This window comes from Bombus huntii, unplaced genomic scaffold (assembly GCF_024542735.1).
Source record: "Bombus huntii isolate Logan2020A unplaced genomic scaffold, iyBomHunt1.1 ctg00000080.1, whole genome shotgun sequence".
NCBI classification, from domain to species: domain Eukaryota; kingdom Metazoa; phylum Arthropoda; class Insecta; order Hymenoptera; family Apidae; genus Bombus; species Bombus huntii.
In genome coordinates, this window is record NW_026099336.1 from 386,114 (window position 1) to 406,928 (window position 20,815).

The 20,815-nt window shown below is 36.0% G+C and overlaps 1 protein-coding gene and 1 long non-coding RNA gene across 2 annotated transcripts; one reads left to right on the forward strand and one right to left on the reverse strand.

Moving 5' to 3' along the window:
* Window positions 1-12,353: 12,353 nt before the first annotated feature.
* On the reverse strand, window positions 12,354-16,035 carry LOC126876521 (uncharacterized). The gene is made up of 5 exons (XR_007694247.1): window positions 15,295-16,035; window positions 15,021-15,116; window positions 12,971-14,949; window positions 12,663-12,758; window positions 12,354-12,586 (listed from the first exon to the last, which is right to left on the reverse strand). It is a non-coding gene; the product is annotated as an uncharacterized LOC126876521 (long non-coding RNA).
* A 2,325-nt stretch (window positions 16,036-18,360) lies between these two features.
* Window positions 18,361-19,721, forward strand: LOC126876511 (omega-amidase NIT2-A-like). The gene is made up of 3 exons (XM_050639366.1): window positions 18,361-18,539; window positions 18,940-19,108; window positions 19,384-19,721. The coding sequence occupies exons 1-3, from the start codon at window positions 18,456-18,458 to the stop codon at window positions 19,515-19,517; spliced, it is 387 nt and encodes a 128-aa protein (XP_050495323.1). The 5' UTR covers window positions 18,361-18,455; the 3' UTR covers window positions 19,518-19,721.
* Window positions 19,722-20,815: the final 1,094 nt, after the last annotated feature.

A 20,815-nucleotide genomic window follows, 5' to 3' on the forward strand; every position in this document is an offset into this window, starting at 1 on the left:
CTCATAACAAATATTCATTTTGTGTTACACCGAAGTTGTTGGTTTGTGAAAATATATAATAACCTGTTAGCAACAGCGTTATCCTTCATTTAACTACCCTTATTATCCTAAACGAAATAAGGGATCGAGCGATTCGCGGCGTCGATTAGCAAATCGTAACGGGAATTTACGACTCCCGTTGACGCGCTTCTTCGAGATCGCGTCTCCCAGCGAACGTGCGAAAACAATACGTTACCCGAAGAGTATAGCTACATAGCGGATATAATAGATGCAGTGAAAGAAGAGAAACAAACGGTAGCGTGCGTGAAGAATAAAATAGAAATAGCGGAAAAGAAAGATAAGTCTAATCGAGGAGAAATGAAAACTAATGCCTTTGCTGCAAAAAAGGAAGGATGCTTCAAATGTGGAAGAGTGGGATATTTTGCATGAGAGTGTCAAAATGGCGTCCAAGCGGGAAGCAGTAACAGTTATCGGCGTGGGTCAACACGTGGTCGCAGCAGAGGAAGAGGAAACAAAGGCAATACGAACAGGGGGCGTGGAAACTTCCATCATCAATCAGCAGCCGGCACGAGCGAATATGGCAACTCAGGAGCAGGCATATGGATGGCAACAGCGCACGCAGCACACAGCAGCGAGATGAACGAGATAAGTGGTAACGAAATAACATACTTATTTGTTAGGGAAGTGATACATTTACACTGTACATGAGAGTGTGTGTGTAAGGGTTAGAGGGCGTCAAGGTCTTAGTGGAGACAAAAGACTGTTGCCAGATGTTAGAAGAATCTAGGATAGTCGGTTGGCGACCAGCGTGCGTGCAAGACGTTCTTCAGAGAGTAATATAGATGTATAACTGTTGTGTGGGAAATATAGTCAATTATTTGTATTCCCAAATCCTCGAATTTCCTTAACATGGTAGCAGAGCGTGGTTACTAGTTTTGCAAGATATTTAGTGCGTGGTTACGATCTTGCGAGTGAGTTTTCAGTAAAGAAAAAAAAACTTTCAGAGAAAAAAAATATACTTCGAGCACGTAGGAACGCTTGAGTAAGAAAAGAAAAAAAAAAGAAGAATCAATTAAAATGGAGAGATCGGAAATCATGATACCTATATTCGATGGTGAGGATTATGGAATGTGGAAGCAAAGAATCACGATGTTTCTCAAATATAAGGAATGCGAGGTTGTTACAACTAGAATGAAGAACGAAAGAGACGATGAAGACTGGGACAAAAAGGATTTGAAGGCGATAAATATAATTTATAGTGCAATATCGAACAGACAATTGGAGTATGTTAGGGAAGGAAAAACGGCGTATGATATAATAAAAAGGTTCGATGAAATGTACTTGAAAGAGTCGACGGCACTGCAGATCGTATGCAGAAGGAGATTGGAAAACATAAGACTGGAGAACTACAGTGATTCAGCATCATTCTTTAACGATTTCGAAAAATTAATAAATGAATTAAAAAGTGCGGACGCACAAGTAAGTGAGAGGGAAAAGCTGAATTACATGCTGAATACGTTACCCGAAGAATACAGCTACATAGCGGACATAATAGACGCATTGAAAGAAGAGGATCAAACGGTAGCGTATGTAAAAAATAAAATAGAGATAGCAGAGAAGAAAAATAAATCCAATCGAGGAGAAAGGCAAACCAACGCCTTTTCTGCAAAAAAGGAAGGATGCTTCAGATGTGGAAGATTAGGACACTTTGCGAGAGAGTGTCAAAATGGCGTACAAGCGGGAAGCAGTAACGGCTATTGGCATGGGCCAACACCTGGTCGAAACAGAGGCAGAGAGAACAAAGGCAATACGAGCAGAGGACGTGGAAACTTTCATCATCAATCAAGAACCGGCACGGGCGAGCATGGAAACTCAAGAGCAGGCATATGGACAGCAACGGCGCACGCAGCAAACAGCAGTGAGACGAATGAAATAAGTAAGAACGAAATAGTGTGGCTATTAGATAGCGGTTGTACCAATCACATAATTAATAATATAAATTATTTCGATAAATCTATCGACCTAAAAGAACCGGTAAATATATATTTAGGCGATAATAGACCGATAAAAGCGACAAAAGTTGGGAATGTTATAAGTTATTTTGAAGCATTCGGAAAACAAAATAAAATAAATATGAGGAAAGTATTTTACGCGAAAGAAATGTCCGCAAATTTGATTAGTTTAGGTAAACCAGCAGACGATAAGAATACGGTTATTTCCAAAGGAAATATTGCGAAAGTAATAGATGAGGATAATATACTTACAGCTCAGTTCAAAGAGAATGGGACATATAGAATAAAAAGTATATTGAAAGGGAAGAAGCACTTAGTAAACAGCGCCGAACGTAGTGGTATGAGTAAAAAGGAAAGATGGCATAGGATGCTAGGACACGTAAATTTTAAATATTTAGAGATTTTGGGTAAAGAGCAGCTAGTGACTGGCATACCGAATGAATTTGAAAAGGAACTTTTGAAATGTAGGGTGTGTATAGAAAGCAAAATGCATAACTTAACTTTCAAAAATAATCGAACTAAGGCTAGGGAAATAATGGAAATTATTCATACGGACGTATGTGGTCCCTTTAAGACTACCGGATTCAATGGAGAAAAATATTTCATTTCATTTATCGATGATTATAGTAAAATAGCTAGGATCTATTGTATAAAATCAAAAGATGAGGTCTTTGATTCTTTCGTACAGTTCGTAAATGAAGCCGAAAATTTAACGGGCAAGAGGTTAAAAATATTAAGATGCGATAATGGTAAAGAATATTTAAATAATCGAATTTATAAATTTGCTAGGGATAAAGGTATAAGAATAAATAATTGCCCAACATACGTACATGAATTAAACGGGACAGCGGAAAGGTATAATAGAACAGTGATGGACATGGCGCGTTGCTTGTTAGCGGAAGCGAAAGTACATAAAAGGTACTGGCCGGAAATAGTTTGTACAGCGGCATACTTGAAAAATCGAATATTAGCGAATACTATAGAAAGAAAGACACCTTTTGAAATATTCTTCGGGAGAAAACCAAGTGTTAAAAATCTACATCTATATGGAAGTAAAGTTTTTGTAAGAAGGCCAGAACAAAAAAGAGTTTCCAAATGGGATAAGAAGGCAGATATGGGAATTCTGTTAGGATATAGTGAAGTAGGTTAGAGAGTCCTATTAGGTGTAAAAATAACAGTAGCGACATGTAGAGGTCGTAGAAACAGACAAAAAATGTATCGGTTTTGAGGAGAATTCATTCGATGCAGTTAGCGATGATAGTAAAGATAATTATTTATTGGACAGCATGAATAAGGAAGAGTTAGAAAGTAGAGAAGATGAAAATGATAATAGTTCTGAAAGCGTAAAGATTCCTAGGAGATCTACACGTAATAAGAAAACTCCAGTAAGGTATCCAGAAAAGGAAAACAGTAGTGAGATTCACGCAAATTATTGTAGAGTAGATATCTTTTGCACATTTGAGGAGGCGATTTGTTGTGAAAATAGTGAAGTTTGGAAACAGGCTATGGATAAGGAAATAGAATGTCTCTATAAGAATAAAACTTGGAAATTGGTAGAAAGGGTAAAAGGCAAAGAAGTATTAGATGTAAAATGGGTTTACACGAAAAAATCAGAGGACAGGTATAAGGCTAGATTAGTGGTAAGGGGATTTCAACAAAGAAACGTAGCCGATGACATATATTCTCCAGTGGCGAGTAATCAGACCTTTAAGATATTGCTATCATATTGTTGTCAAAATGGAGTAATAATTGAGCAAATGGATGTAGAAACTGCCTTTTTAAATGGTGAAGTAACCTCGGAGGTATATGTAAATCAACCAAAGGGATATGCGGACGGAACGAATAGAGTTTGTAAATTATCGAAAGCGCTTTATGGGTTAAAAGAAAGTCCGAGGGATTGGTATGAGTGTTTTGATAGGTATGTGACGACATTGGATTTTAAGAAGAATAACATAGAGTTGTGCCTATATACTCATGGAGAGGGGGAAAATGTTGTTTATTTGCTAATATATGTAGACGATTTGTTAATCTGTAGTAAAAACAAAAAAAGGATACAAAATGTAAAGAAGCTATTACCTGATAAATTTAAAATGAAAGATTTAAGTGAAGTAAAAGAATATTTTGGAATAAATATAGAGTATGATTATATAAAAAATGAAATGAAACTAAGCCAAACGAAATACATTGAATCATTAGCGAACAAATATAAATTACAAAACAGCAAATTGTACTGTACACCAACGGAAACAAATTTAAAAATTGAAAACGCTGAGATAAATAGAAATGACATTGGATACAAGAATTTAATTGGCGCATTGCTGTATATTAGTACAAATACCAGACCCAATATAAGTTATAGTGTGAATTATCTTAAGTAGATTTCAAGATTGTTGTAGCGAGACACATTTTAAATATGCTTTGCGAATATTGAAATATTTGTACCGAAATATTGAAATATTTAATATTAAAGATTTAAGGTTACATTAGAAAAGGAATGAAAAATGTGAAACGATAGATTGTTATGTGGACGCTGATTGGGCAGGAGATCATTTAGATAGAAAATCTACTTCTGGATATGTAATTAAATTGTATGGAAATGTAATCGGTTGGAAATCTAAAAAACAAAGGTGTGTGACAAAAGCCTGGACGTATGCAGAGTATGTAGCTCTATCGGAAGCGGTGAGTGAATTAATGTCTATTAGAGAAATTATGAAGGTCTTCAATGTAAATCTAGACAATAACCCTGTAAAAATTTATGACGATAACTCTGGAGTGATAAGTATAGCAAAGTACGGAAATTTCACAAAAAATTCTAAACACATTGAAGTTCATTACCACTACGTTCACGAATGCTTAAAGGAAAATAAGATAAATATAATTTAAGTAGGTACAGACGAAAATACTACATAGGTTCTCTAAGAGGTTTTTCTATGTGCGATAGTCGAATCAAAGATTTGAATTTTTCGATTTGATCTACAGTGTTTATATTTTCAATAATGTTAGAAATTTGGACTGAAAACTTACCACCATTGATAAAGCATACTGGCGTTGGCTTTCCGTCGAAGTATACAATTTTTTGAACGATTTCTCCCGATGCGAGGGGTGGTTCTTGCTGCAGCAGAAGAGTATTATTATCTAATTTTAATGTTTTATTGGAGAGTTCGAATCGATATTGATTTAAACCGGGTAAGCCTAATATGCCGTCTTCTATGATAGGGAAATTATCATCTACTAAGGAAAATTCTATCTCTTTGTTGAATAAATTTAGTTTAATTTTGGAATTGGATTCGTATTTGGAATGTTCCATGGAGAATTTCTATGTGTCTGGTATTATTGTCCTTCCTGGGTAGCATCCTCGTTTAAGCAAGTTGATTCCTGCTCCCGAGTCAACGAAAAATCGCAATCCTCGTCGTCCTGGTAATTGTAGTCGTATTGTGGATAATCTTCCTGAGGTAGCATTGTTAATTCTGATTGTTCTTGAATGTGGTTTATTCCTGGAGGGGCTTTTGTTTGAGGCGGTATTCGAAAATTTTGGCATTGATTGGCAAGGTGTCCCAATCGATCGCATTTGAAACATTTCGTTTGTGGCCTTTCGTTTAATGGTCGATTTTCAAGCTTTGTAAAATTATTCATTCTTGGTAGAATGTTTTGTGTGGGTGGAGTTTTGTTATTCATGTTACTTGTAATCGTGAAGCGGTTACCTACTGGACGAGACGTCTGGTTACGATAAGATGGTGGAGTGGTTGTTTGTCGTGTCATCCGTCTGCGAGCGTTGTCTTCGCGAAAGTATTTTTCCACGTCCATTGCCTTTTTTTCTGCATCGATGATGTTTGGGGGGGGGGATTAGCCAATAGCACGTGTCCTATTTCTGAACGAAGGCCTCTTACATAGTCAATCACAGAAACCATGTATAGTCGATCGTTCATCGCTCATCGAGTTAGTTCGTCTTTATATTCATTGGTAATGCTGTATTGAAGTTTGTTGAAAACACGTCGAAATCTAATGTTATAATTTTGCACGCTTTCGGTTATTCCTTGCTTTATCACTCTTAACTGATCTTGGTGTTCTCTTACTGATGCTTGAGTAGCTACGTTACGTCTTAATCCTTCGTACAGAGTTTCGAATTCGTTAATATGGATATTGCGGATTGTCATTGCGGCTTTTCCTACAATTTTCTCTATTTTGATCATTTTTAATAATAACGTTTGTTCGCTACACATCATTCTCATTTCTTTTATTTCACGAATAAAATCTTCTACACTTATATCGTTTTCTCCGTTTAGTATCGGAGATACTAAACAGCTTTTAGATTTCCAGAGTTTCCAGCTGTTGAATTGGATGGTTGGACATATGTTGGTGGCTTTTGTGGCATAGGTGGAGGTGGATTAGTATCGTGTTTTAATACTGATATATTATCGTCATCGTCAGTCATCATAGAACCGAATTCAGTTGATTTTACGTTTATTTGTGGTAGTTTAACACGAGAGAGGTTTCTACTTAATATTTCCATTTCGTTAGCGCGTTTTCTATTTTCTTCGTTCGCTAATTTTAAAGCATTCTTTATTTCGTTAAATTGTTGTCGAAATTCTTCGTTCTGTCTCTGTATTAAGTCTAAAATTGCTCTGGTAGAGGAATCGAGTGTTCCCGTTTTATTTTGAACTCCACTTGTAGAGGGTAAACTTGTCTCGGCTTTTGTGTCTTTCTTGTTCATATTGTCTCTTCGCTAGAGTTACTAGAGAAACTAACTTTTCGCGTTCTATATTGTTTAAAAGAATTCCGACTTTTCTCACCTTGATACGTAAGTTCGTAGAATGAGGTTCCCTTGCGGTGTTTTCCTCTGTGGCGCGTTCAAATGCGTTTGAGTGTCAAACTCGTTCTGTTGATTTGTTCTATGCTGACAGTGGCCCCGTTAATTTGGTCCACCGTGGTAAATTATTGACAGCAAAGTTCATAACACAAGTAGTTCGAATCCTTCGATCTTCAATAATGTCCGTAGACCGAAATCGTAACTTCGTTTACACTGAAGCGAATGGATCCTGGCAGGATCGCCAAAATGTCACGTAAAAATAATGGGAAAATAATAATAAAAAAATGTTGGGTTCTTGAACCAGAGTTCGAGGTACCTTTATTTTATAATAGGATTACAAGTGTGCGATTTGACCGTTACCGAAAGACTGAAAGACTCGATCAAGACACAGCCCTTCTAGATGTTCGTTTATCTTATGCCTATGTGCCGAATTCATATTCCTTTGTTTTGGGAGTCGGTGTCGTGTGCAAGGCTGTTCAGGTTTCCTGAGTCTGTTGGAGATATTTGTTGACGTTACATGTACGTCAAGACTGTGTAAGTGTCACGAGGCAAAACAATAATATGAGTCGCTCTCGATTTGCATCGTTCTCTAACTCATGCGCCGCTACATACTTATATAGCTATTATTTCTTACAACCTAGCGTATGCAGTTGTGTATGGGGCCTTAAGTTCACTGTTTATAGATACTGCTAGGAATTAATCGAACGAATTCAACGCAGTCGCGTTTACAGAGTTCCGTATTATCGGAAATGCCGAATTCGCGTGGTTTCGCTTTGACGTTCGTCCACGTTGACGATTGTTCAAAGAACAACCGAGAGGCCTCCGCGTCGCAGCTACGAAAGACATCGAAGCCGCGACACCCTTCAGTGACTTCCCTATCTTTTCCTAAAACCAAGGATGACGCAACTCAGGCAATCGTTACAAGCGTTCGAACTTCACATTTTCTTACCATACTATCAACAAAAAATGAAAGCTGGTTTTCAATGAGTCATTATATAATTATATGTCGGAGATGAAAGAACACCGGAGCCTTTGGAATTTTAGATAATCCCGCAACATTCTAACCTAGAGTCTACTATAGCTGTAATTGAACAATTGTAGTTATTCAATCCGATTGTAATTGTTCTAGATTAGTGACGGTGAGCTTTGGCTCGAGGTGACAGTCTGTCGCCCAACGTAGCCGCGGTCAAGGGATAAACGCTTTGCCTAACAAAGGTATGGAGTAATTCTATAGCTCTCCTTAAAAGAAATATTCGTGGCGACACGCGACAGTAAACATTCCAACGGTTTCTGTCCCGTGGCTCGCCACACGCAGACCCTATTCTTCGAGTAAGATGATTGCCAGATGTCGATGCGTCTCCGCAGTACATGTTCGGCTAGCTGGAGGGCCCGTTATAAATCTTAAGGTTTAGTTAACTAAAGTCCTTCAAACAGACAAACAGTCTTTGTCCCAACTACGGGAAGATAGGGGAGACATATTTTTCAACGAGCGGCGTCTCCCACTAGCAACTTTCCCTCGAGGGCGGCTAACATCTTTTTCTAACCACCGATATGGAGATTGACCAATTAGCAGCAACGTCAATTTCCCTTACTTCCTAAACGAAGGCTTTCCTCGACGAATCCGATGATCTCGTGTCCTTAGACACACCCCATTATAGTTTTCCTCTGTGACATCGTCGGGACGGGACGGGCATTCTTTTACGCGCTCCCGTCGACCAAAGAGTAACGTCTTTACGCTCAGCAATTATTTTTACGAGTCAGACTTAGATTCAGCGAGAACGCCCATCTGTCATCCCGTTGGCCGCGGATTCGTTATTGAACCGGAGACCACTGTCACTAGTGTCGCGGACGTCTCACCGCCGTGGTAGATTGTCAAAACCTGTGTTATTCATACCTGTGTCAATAAATCGTATCTTCGTTACACCGCAACGATGGCTACCTTCAATGAAGACTCCTCAAACACCGACAACCCTATCCCCAATGTCATTCCGACATATATATCCACCGAAAATGCGCTCTTGTAGACAAACGCTCGATTCGCGTCATAGCTTTTAAAGCTTGTCGCATCTCAATCCGTTGGAAAAAATTTTTCCTGTAGCATATTTTATTTTTACGAACCAACAAGGTCTTTGTTTATTTCCTTCTTTTTTTTTGCTCCAATTTCCCCATTGTTTTTTCAAGGATAGTATTTCAGAGCCACTAGTCAAGTTTATTGTAACAATAAACTTACGTTTCGGAAACATTTTGTGCTGTGAAACAGAATACACTAAAGTTTGAAGGTCACATCGATTTTCGAAAGTTTATAAATGGAGGTGTATGACAGTATCACCAGCTGTTGCTGTCCAAGTAACTCCAACATCGAAATACTACAACGATTCCAATCGAAAGCGCTAAGAGCCTTAATAGACGCACCTTGGTATGTTACCAACGAAACCATCCATCGCGACCTCAAGATACCTACAGTCAAAGAGGAAATAGCAAAATATAGCGACAGATATAGCAAAAGAGTCAAGAAACACCGAAACCCCCTAATCACTGGACTACTCGATACGACGGACCAGATTCGCAGGCTGAAGAGGCACTACTCGCTAGACCTAAACGTTAGATTCATTTAATTATCCAAATTAAGCATATGCACTTACTTATAATACTTATAAATTATACCTATCTATAATAAGTATTAACTTATTGTAAATAAACAGCCATGTCACTGCGCCACGCCGGAAAAATTACTGAAAATTCTCAACGCGAGAATTGATTGTAATTTCAACAAATAAATAAAAACAAAAAAAAAGCTGTTGCTGTCCCCAAGCGCCAAAATACGTTCTGACTACTATTTTATGTATCTCACAGAAGTATGTCTTCATTCATCATCTCCCATGCCATCCACCAACGTGTTCTTAACATGTTATCTCCTAGTAAAATATTGATGTTGAGTCAGATATCCAACTGAATAATCTTTTCGGTGTCTACTATAAGACATTTAAAACCAAGGCTCGTACACACGTGTGCTTATACGTCAGATGTAATACTTAACACGAAACCTGCTTATATTAATATTAAATTTATGCATAGTAGGATGTTCGACCTTTGTAAAAATGAAATTATAATACATACAGTTTCACCGTGGAAAAGTGAATCTTTCTAGCATGTCCACGCAAATGCAGCGGAGGGGAGGACTGTGCATGCACCAAACAACTTTACGTTCGTAATTTTTCACACAAATGTACAACTGTAGGGAAAAAATTATCTCTGATTTTTCGGATGTTAGGAATCGACAATATCGCATAACGGAATGCTGTGTTCTACGTATTCTATTTTTGTTACGAAAGTGGTACAAACGAAGTCCACGTAAGAATAGTACAACAAAATCGGTTGAGGTTAGGTTATCGTGCAGATATCGCGGCTTTTGCATTGGAAATCACGCAACTGCCAGTCTCGTCGTTCCTTGTAAACGAAAGAAAGGTATTGTAATCGGTCGGAATTAACATAAAACTCGTCGTTTCATGATAATACTGTGCATTCTGAATATGCTATGATTTGGTTTAAAATAATAAATAGTCCATTCTTGCATACTATTGCTCCAGCTTTACTTGTATTTTCGATATTGGTATAAATAGAAAGACAATTAATGTCGTTCGAGTCTATTTTCGGATCATTTATATTACGTTTAATCCATATAGTTATCATATGAGACATAGTATCGTAAAATTTGGAAGAATAAAACGTTCGTACAGGAAGTACATTTTATAAGAACTCCAACAAATCTGCGTGTGCACCTAAAATACAAACTGATAGTGATAGTGATTGTTCATAAGTTTATATACATTATCTAATGTCAATCGAAGGTATCAATTCTTTTTCTCCATAAGAGTACTTTTTCATTTATATGTGTTCAAAAATACATGTGTTCAACCGTGAAGCATATGTCACCTACAACGAAAAAGAGTTTTCCTATACTTAATATTTCCTTTATATACCTATGAAAGTCTATTCTTCGCGTAGTATGAAATTATGAATAAATCTGGAATATTGTTCAATCTGAAAAGAAAAATAACTTATTGACATCATTCATTGATACGAGATTCAGAATGTTTGTTTTGTCTTGCAGAAAAAGAAGGCAGCCCTCCCTTTCTTTTAATGTGAAATAGAAAGCGAAAATTTGAAAACAGATTTTTTGGAAATTTACTTGCAAATATCGTTTTCAATATCGTGATTTTCTTCCCAATGGTACTGTACTTTCAAATTTTCCAGTATCCCTCTAAAAACAAAAAGTCGAACCTCGTTATTGTTAACGTAGGCATTACAAGGAAGAGAAGTATTAGAAAGCAGCTCCTTTTTGTTATGGATTTCTTTATAATCATGTAAATAAGAAATTCCGGAAATTTTTTCCTAAAGAATTTAATTCTTGTGCTTTGATTGATAATTATTACACTGCATACTAACTTTTCGCATACTGTTCGCGTCTAACAGTTTCCTAATAATAACTACTTCAAAATTACATATGTTCTTGCACGAATTCAAAAGTACGTATGATACAATTACAATTGATTCTAAAATAATAATTATTTAAAGATATTAAGATACTAATTAAACGTTTCACTGTATTTCAAAATCTGGAACAACAAATTTTTATTTATAAAAAATGAAACTGTCTTTATATATTCTTTGTCACGATGCTATTTCTTATTACCGTGTCGACATTTTTTAAAATTCATTTTGTTATCTCTACGCAATAGGAAAATTCATATACTGCTTAATATTTTTTGCATATTATCCATCCACCGCATGATATCTTCTGAAAAATCAAAATATTAATGTTATATTATTACAATGCTTCTTAAATATCAATTTTTGACAAATTTGAAATCCAATATATTTTGCACAATTATTATTTATCAAAAAATTCCAAGTTAGTAACTTTCTTTTCAAATGGCAAATAACATATACTTTGACTTACCTGTAAGTTTTTGTTCCTAATCATCATTTCCTCTTATAGAACATCATTATTGTTCTTATAATTACTACCAGTGTCATAGATATTGTAGTGGCTACAACTGAATTAATAGAAAATGATAAATAACTGTGTATAACACTAACACATAATTGTGTATAACAATGACACATAACTTTTACTTACATATCTGTCGATAAGGGATTACTTACTGTGATATCCTGTTGATGTTTCTTAAGGCACTTGATTAGGTGCGATACGGTATCATTCCTTATGGTATACTGTAGATAAGTATTTTAGAAAATAACAAGAATAAATCTAAATTATTCAGAGGTTCCAGTTTCGGCTTAGACATAAATACAGGACCATTTGCAAAGAAGAAAGGGTGCGTTTCTACAGCCTCGTTATAGTAACCATGAATACCAATCTCTGAATTACTGGTTACTAAACATAAATATCCTATAAAATTTAATATATTTCTTTAATTTTTAATACATACATGAGTTAGTAGTTCTAAATTATGAATCATCCTACCTGTGATATTACGCTTTTCCTTATAATATCATCACTCGAGTGAACAACATTAAGATCATGTAAACCATGTCATCCTATCTTACTGTGAAGATACTTAGTTATGTTATCTAACATTATAAAAATATCATCAAATTCAAGTCCTTTTATTCACATCACATGGCCACGACGATCTGGTTCTTCGTTATATAATGTTCTAAAATTTGTCGTATATATAGGATGTACAAACCGTGATATCAAGGTATCAGTTCTTCCTTCCCAAGGGACAGTTTCATTAAAATTCTGATAGAATTAAAAATTAATTATTAATATTCTAACAATCATATATGTTAAATACGTTATAGTCAACGATATATACCTGAGCGAATGTAGGGGTGATTCCTTGATAATTATAAATGTCATCAGCCCACATCATTGTGCCACTTCTTTGTACTCCAGCCTCTAGATTAACAGCCTAAACAAACATACGAAATTTTATAGAAGCTGTACAAAATATAGTATATATGCGCAATATTGAAGCGTTCAAGGGGATATAAAGGTAATGTACATCACATACACGTGTACTCTCATGCAACAAAATACAATTAGATTTAATAGTATAAGCTCTTTTATTCATCATAATAGATTGGAAATTTAAGTGTCTTACGAGGGTGAGTAAAAAGTTACCCGCTCTGTCGGTGTAGAATTTATTTTAAGCAATTGTCAAAAAAGACATACATCATTTTTTGACATAATCACTCGATTTCTGTATACACTTTGTCCATTTGCCGAAGGACCTTTGTATTTTCTCATTAAAAAATGTTTTGGGCTGAGCTGCGAACCACGAATGCATCGTCGTCTTCACCTTTTCATCAGCTTTTTCGGCATCCATCTCGCACAAACTTTTTAAAATCCAAATCTGTCGTGCACTATTGCATAAGCAGAGCCGTGGCTGATTTGCAAATGATTTGCCACATTATCCAGTGTCACTCGTCTATTCCATAGAGCATAAGTTCATGAGCACGTTCAATGTTGTCATCGTGGATGTGGACGGGCGTCCAGCTGTTTTTTCATAACACTCGTGCGATCTTCTTTGAACTTTTGTGCCCATTCAAACACACTTCGTGACAAAACACTTTCTCCATAATGTGCATTAAATCTTTGATAAATATAGGCATCAAACATAACCTCCGACCACAAGAAACGAATCACAGCATCCTGCACTGTTTTCCTGCAAATCACCATTGCAAAGCGCCATTACTCGCGCAACGGTCACAAACGAATTGACGTAACACAAAGAAACCTGCGCAGCAGCACTGAACAGATATTGACGTCATACGAAGAGTGCAGATGGATCAATACGGTCGACAGAAGTTTTAACTATCTGGAGTGCGGATAAATTTTTACTGAGAGTCGTATAGGAATCTATAATCTGTAAGTACACCTTTGGCTGAATGGAAATTTCTCTTACATATAGTCAAAAATGCAGAAACTGTGTATTGAATTGGAAAGTGATAAAAAATAAGTGAAGTTTCGAGGTTGCATGTGATTGCATGAGTACACAGGACGTTTTTAGCGAATAAAAAATAATTTTGAAAGACACGAGACTTATCTTGTATTTTATGCACTCTCTGTGTCCGAATTTCCAGAAGCTCTCTATCTTATGAAGTGTTTTAGATTAGCCGGAAAATTTTGTACGTACATACAAGAAGTATACGATCTAAGTGGAATATTCCATTATTCTCTTGATACAAAAGAAACGAAATTTACAGAACTTCTCAGAAAGTTGGTTTATTATTACCAAATTAATAGAATTAATATACGTTTATCATCTTTACATACCTAAGTTGTGGAGGTTTATCGTGCGTAAAAAATTAGTGTCGTTTCAAAGTTACATTTCGTACATTTTAAGCCTATAATTTGTAACGTACAAAACAATGTAAATTTGAGCTGTTTCTTATCTCCACAATAAGAAAATCCAACTTTACGTTTTTTACACAATGATATTTATGGAACAGTAATATCATATTATTGCATCGCTTGGAGAATGAAGTCAAGGTACGATGTGACCCTAGTGTAAACGCTGGGATACCCAGCTGTGCCGCACTTATAAGCATAAGACACAATACCTATTAAATACGAGGTTAATTCATGTTGTATCAGCAGTGATCCGCCGCGGTCAGCCTGAAAGGATCGTTAAATTTTTAATCAAAGATACTGAAATATATCGATCGAATTGTATTGAAATTATACTTATATACAGTAATAATCTTCTATTGATTTGTGTATTGAAATACTCCAATTTATAACGTACATGTTATATGTATTTTGAGCAAAACTAAGATTAGAGGAAATTAGATTAAATACCATAACGAGGTGTGAGAAGTGGGCAAAACTATTAAATTGTGTTTATCTATTATTTTTAATGTTTAAGACGTCGATTTGATGTTAATTCGAATCGACGTGTCTTCAGATACCGTATAGTTTGTAGTAACTCTGTAACTTAATTACCGTACAAGAATCCTCTCCACCCTGAGCATGTTCGGCGCATATTATACCATCAGTGATATCAGGTGCATTAGGAAATTTGGAATAAGCTATTTTGCATTCGGCGTTCTTAATCACTGGCATTTGTACTTCCATTAATGCATTACGTCGTGGTCGTCCTACGAAGAAAATAAGAAAGATATTTAAGACTGGAACTATTTAATTTTATTATAAAATTGATATCACTTACTATATCTTAATGCTCCCGATCCAGCAACAAGGGGGTTATAGCCGACGAAGTTGCTCTTTCGTAGGGGCTCTTTCGTACAAATGGGATATACGTACCCTGAAAAATAAAAAAATAAATGAAAATGCAGGAAACTAATGACCAAAAGTATGAGAAAGAATTATACACGCTTTATGACACAATATATGTGTACAGTAAGAAATTTCAGGATATGATACTTCAGTAATACTCAATAGCATATATATATATATATATATATATATATTTGAGGACTTACTCGAAAATGGCACCTCCTCCACCAATCTAAGAATGGCAATATTATGATTGTGTATGTTTTCTATTCCATCCATATGTGCACAATGTGCTGCGGTCAAAACATGCCTAGCCGATATCAGGGAACCTCCGCACTTCCATAGTGGTTTGTCTGGTTTTCGGGGATTACGAAAACCTAATGCATCGATTCATGGCCAAGCGCCTAAAATGCAATAGTCATAGTTGTGAATATACATAATTTTTTCTCACATAACGAGTAACAACGATTATTACCTATTCGAAATTCGATCATACAGCAGACGATAAGTACATACGTACAAATACTCTGAAACAGAGATTTGATAAAGACAGAAATTAAATTTTTATTCCAGTGGAATACAAATTATTAAATAATTCTATATAATTTCTATTTGAACTATACTGAACTATAAAGTTCAAACGTGTAATTTCTGCCCTAACAGTTTTTGATCTCTATCCATATTATTACTCCTATATCAATTTTTTATTTCAAGCAAAAAGATACTCTTCCTAACATGAAGTAAAAGAAAGAAATAATTCAAGTTAATAAGTAAAGTTACTACCGATAAAATCATAGCATTATTATTTAGTCTAATTGAAATGTACATTGATGTGCTGTTTAATGCCTTTAAAGTTCATTCTTTGCAGTAAATGGCTTATTATTAATCGGAAAGAAAGACATAAAACGTACCAAGTTCAGCTGGTTTACCATCGACCACCCTGGTATGAGAGACGTTGCTAAAACCTCAGTATGGTGGTCGCAAAGCCTTATACTTATACACAGTTTTTATTAAAATTTCTCTCTTCTCTTTGTTTGGATCGTTCGGACAGCAAACGATCGTAACATTGCCCTGGTATCTGCACACTGATCGTCTATAAAAATCGGTGGCTGTACGGTACTGTATCTGCCATATTTCTTGCAGAGGTTTACATTTTCTGTAGTCAAGGCACCTGCCTTCTTGATTGTCCGGTGTGGTACATTCTGGATCAAACAATTTTAAAACATTTATACAGTTCAAAGATGCGTAAGAAAGCGACACCGATTACTCAACTTTCGAAGTAAAAAGCCGATCGAGTCCACCGGATTGCCCTACAGACACGTATTAATCCGTAAGAGTGAGTCATCATGTTGATAATAATTATCTAAAGAAACTTTTCACGTGAAAATATAAAATTTTAATTGATTAGATATTGTGTTAGCCATACTTAAGAAAGAAAATGAAAATGAATGAAATGAAAGAAAAGGACTACCTTCAACCTCATTTTTTAAATAAACACTTTGTCAGTTTTTCGGTAAATAAGTTCTTAGGAATTCAGGACAGTTTTTAGTGAATCATTTTGTTTCGACCGTTCGCGGAGAGATGCGATCGCGAGATAGCACGTCAACGAGAGTTGTAATTTCCCGTTACGATTAAATAATCGACGCCACGAACTGATCAGTTCAGTAGTTCAATGAAATTCCACAGAATTAACACAAATAAATTAATGTTTATTTCAACAACTTATTAACTAGAAAGATATAAATGGAACAAAAAAAATGTAACTGCGTTTTGGTTGATAAGTAATGCGCGACATACCACATGTGTTGACGGTTCGACTTCTCGAAAAGTTCTGAACGCCTTTCGATTTTTTTCGTTTTTTCTGGAAGGCGACCCCCACTACGTTCGGATCACGCCACATTCTTTTACTGCGAGGTAAAATACGGGCCACGAGTCGACGTTTCTGGAAGTCGCCCTGCTTAATGAACCATGCGCTTGCCACTACAATGTTTGTTTGCCGGGCAGACGCGACGATCCGTCTGCGACATTATAGTGCCGCGATCGATAGTTAAGAATATGACCTATGGTAAGCCGCATGGCGTAACATTCTCCCCCCGTTGAGAGGGTACCGATCAAACTAGCGAGGTGTGGTTGAAGTTCCCATCTTATTTCGGCTCGGTGGCTAGTTGTTCGGGTTTCTCGAGATCGGGTTGAATTGGCAGTGGGACAAGCCTTTTGACGCCCCGATCCAAAATGCTCTTTGCCGTCTGAACTGTAGCTGTCCGGATGACACCATCGGCGCCTGGATGAACCTTGATAACTCGGCCCAGAGGCCAATGCATGGAGGGAACGTTGTCCTCTCTGAGGATGACGATTGTGCCCTTTTGGATGCTGTGTCCACCCTTGCTCCATTTATTGCGGTTGGTTAGCTCGTTCAAATACTCCTTATGCCAGCGGTTCCAAAAATGTTGTTTAAGCTGTTGGATATGCTGCCATTTGGAGAGTCGGTTCGATGGAATGTCTCTGAAATCTCGATCACGTAAGCACATTAATGAATCGCCAATGAGGAAATGTCCGGGAGTGAGGGCTAGGAGATCATTTGGATCGGTGGAGATAGGAGTTAGCGGGCGGGAATTGAGGACTGCTTCTATTTCTATGATAAGAGTATTACGGTGTTAAGCTCATATGTTTCTGTTTCTCCACTCGCGCTGCGCCATAATATCCTTTGATATTTCCGATCCTCTGGTCGTACGAGGAATTGCCGATACATTTTCTCGATCTCGCCAGTGAGTACGTACTGATGAGCGCGGAATCTAATTAATATACAAAATAAATTGTGAATTGATTCGAGAATATAGGATTTCCCCATTTTCATGATTATCGTGATTTTTGTATAAATATATTTTTGAAGATACTAATAATTAGGTACTTATAAATTAGTATTATCAATTATTTTGCATTTATAATTCCGCCTCTAGTATAAGTGTTAATTGAAAACTAACTTTATGTTTCAAAAAGTACTAGCAAAGTCGTTGAGTAACAAGCCACTGATGCTAACACAAATAGCATTGTCGTAATTAAATATTTCTAAATATTCATTTTTCATTTTGAACCTGTAGAAACAATTTATTATATATACTATTAGCTAAGTAATTGCATATTTAATTAAGTCGAAATATAAAACTTAGTTATTTTAATAATTTAAAAAATAAAAAACTGACAAACATTTCAATTTAATTTATGGTTGGAACAAAAGACATTTCATTAATTGAAATATTGCAACGCAGAGTACTTTCCAAAATACGCCGAGAGTATTCCTGATGGTGAAACGAGCGTTGCTTCATCGAACGCAGCTAAAGAAAACAACATCTATGTAGTTGGTGGTACGATGCCTGAAATAGAGGGCGATAAATTGTACAATACCTGTACTATTTGGGGTCCCGATGGAACTTTGATAGCAAAACACCGAAAGGTAAGTAATATATTCCTTTATGGCTTTGAATTTGAAAATATTGGGGCGAAGAAAGTGACTCTATCTAGGAATAATTTAGGAATATACATATGTACATACGTATACTATAACCAATTCTATAATTTACGGTTTATAAAATACGTTATGATACGGGAAACGCCCATTTTTGTTGTAATGTGTTTGTGTTGTATAAATTTTTCAAATACTTAAAATATTATTATACTTATTTTTTCTCCTTTTTAAACATTATTAAATGATAAGATTTTTTAATAAAAGAAAGTGATAAAAACGCTGTCAGTTATTAAATAAAAAATAATTAAAGTTTAGGAGTTGGTAACTTTGATATTAAATTACAAAAGTTGCAGCAATAGAATTAGCGACTACATTTTTATGTTATTAGGTACATCTATTCGACATCGACATTCCTAATAAGATTACTTTTCGAGAGAGTGATTCACTCAGTCCTGGTAACTCCCTAACGACGTTCGATGTGAAGGGCTGCAAAATAGGTATTGGCATTTGCTATGATATTAGATTCGAGGAAATGGCACGCATTTATCGGAACAAAGGTACAGTAACTTAATCGATCAATACTTAACTAGCAAAAAATTAAATATCTTTCTTAAATATATTCTATATAAAATTAATATAATCTGTAACTCTGTATAAACAGAAGCTTAATTTAAAAAAACCAGTATATTTGCTGAAAATGAAACAAATAAAAGAATTAAAAGCACAATAAGAGGACTGTCCTCGCATATTCAGAAATGATGGAATGTGAACCGTGCAACTACGAAGTTAATTGGTATTCGGTAGCTTCATATTTCCTGCTTCTCTGGGTTAGGTTGCCAAATGCTGATATATCCAGCGGCATTCAATATGACCACTGGACCACTGCACTGGTCATTACTTCAGCGTTTCAGAGCGAATGATAATCAATTATACGTTGCCTGCATATCACCGGCTCGTGTTCCTTAAGCAAGTTACGTCGCATGGGGACATACACAGTTGACCAATCCCTGGGGAAAGATTCTTTACGATTTGGAAACTCAAGAGAATATGGCAGTCACCGATATCAAAAAAAAAAAAAAAAAAAAAAAAAAAAAAAAAAAAAAAAAAAAAAAAAAAAAAAAAAAAAAAAAAAAAAACTGGCGAACCGTGTGTTACCACAACGAGACACGCGATGCTATTTGTCGCTTTAAATTGTGCCGCAACTCGTTTTTGAGATCTTTGCCAGGGGCGCGTTAAAACATGCTGAAAATATATTTCTGGCTTTTCTGGGGTTTAACTGAAATATGACAAATAACGTTGTAAAACATATGTACTTATGACTTACAGAGTAATTGAGTGTACAAAATATATAGTATACAAAATAGCCAGCGATTTAGGGCTTTAAAAGATCAAAAGGAAAGAAAAGGAAAGAAAAGAAGAAAGATAATATATTGTGGCAGTCTAAGTCGATCTAAGAAAATAGATAAAGGGAGGGAGGGGCAAAGCTAGTTAATCTGGAAAGAATCCAAGCGTCAATTTCAAGCATTTACAGAGAATCAAGCGGGCTGGTTAAAGTCGTGAGTTGAGCAATTATCCCGCGTTAGGTTCAATCAGGTTAGTCCCACGCGAAATTGATCCAACCATGCGAAAACGAGTGTATTCTGATTTCTGTCGCAGATACTTCTGGCTAGTGCAGTACCTACACGGTGGTTGTTGAAATAGCCGCTTCTCATCTATTTTCCCTAGCGCGGACATCATCCTTTGATCCCTTACGACTAACGAAGTTTTCTAAGATGTACGGCAGTTTGAGATTCTACTTGAAAATGATCATGATTGCGGTCTGTGTGTCGTCTGCTCTTCTTTTTGTCCTTCCGTTAAAGACTGGTAAGTTGATACTGATTAATTATGCGATCGAAACCCTATATAATGGCTACAAAAATGCCGCTAATATAATATTCCTTCTTTCTTGTATCTTCTTTCTTGTATCTTCTTTCTTGTATATATATCTTGTATATATATATATATATATATGTCGGGTCACGATTCGAATTTTGGGCGCGCGACGACTCTTCGTGTGGACTAGCCATCGTTTCACAAAGCCGAGATTTTATTTAGACATATATACAGGTCTATCACTAAGCTTAACAAATAATAAGTACAACTAATAATAAGTCTAACAAACACTAAGCCTAATGAATAATACGATCTACGAATAATTAAATTAAATAATACTATTAGCAATGTTTGAGTTCAAACGAATCCACGATCACCGGGATAACTCCTTA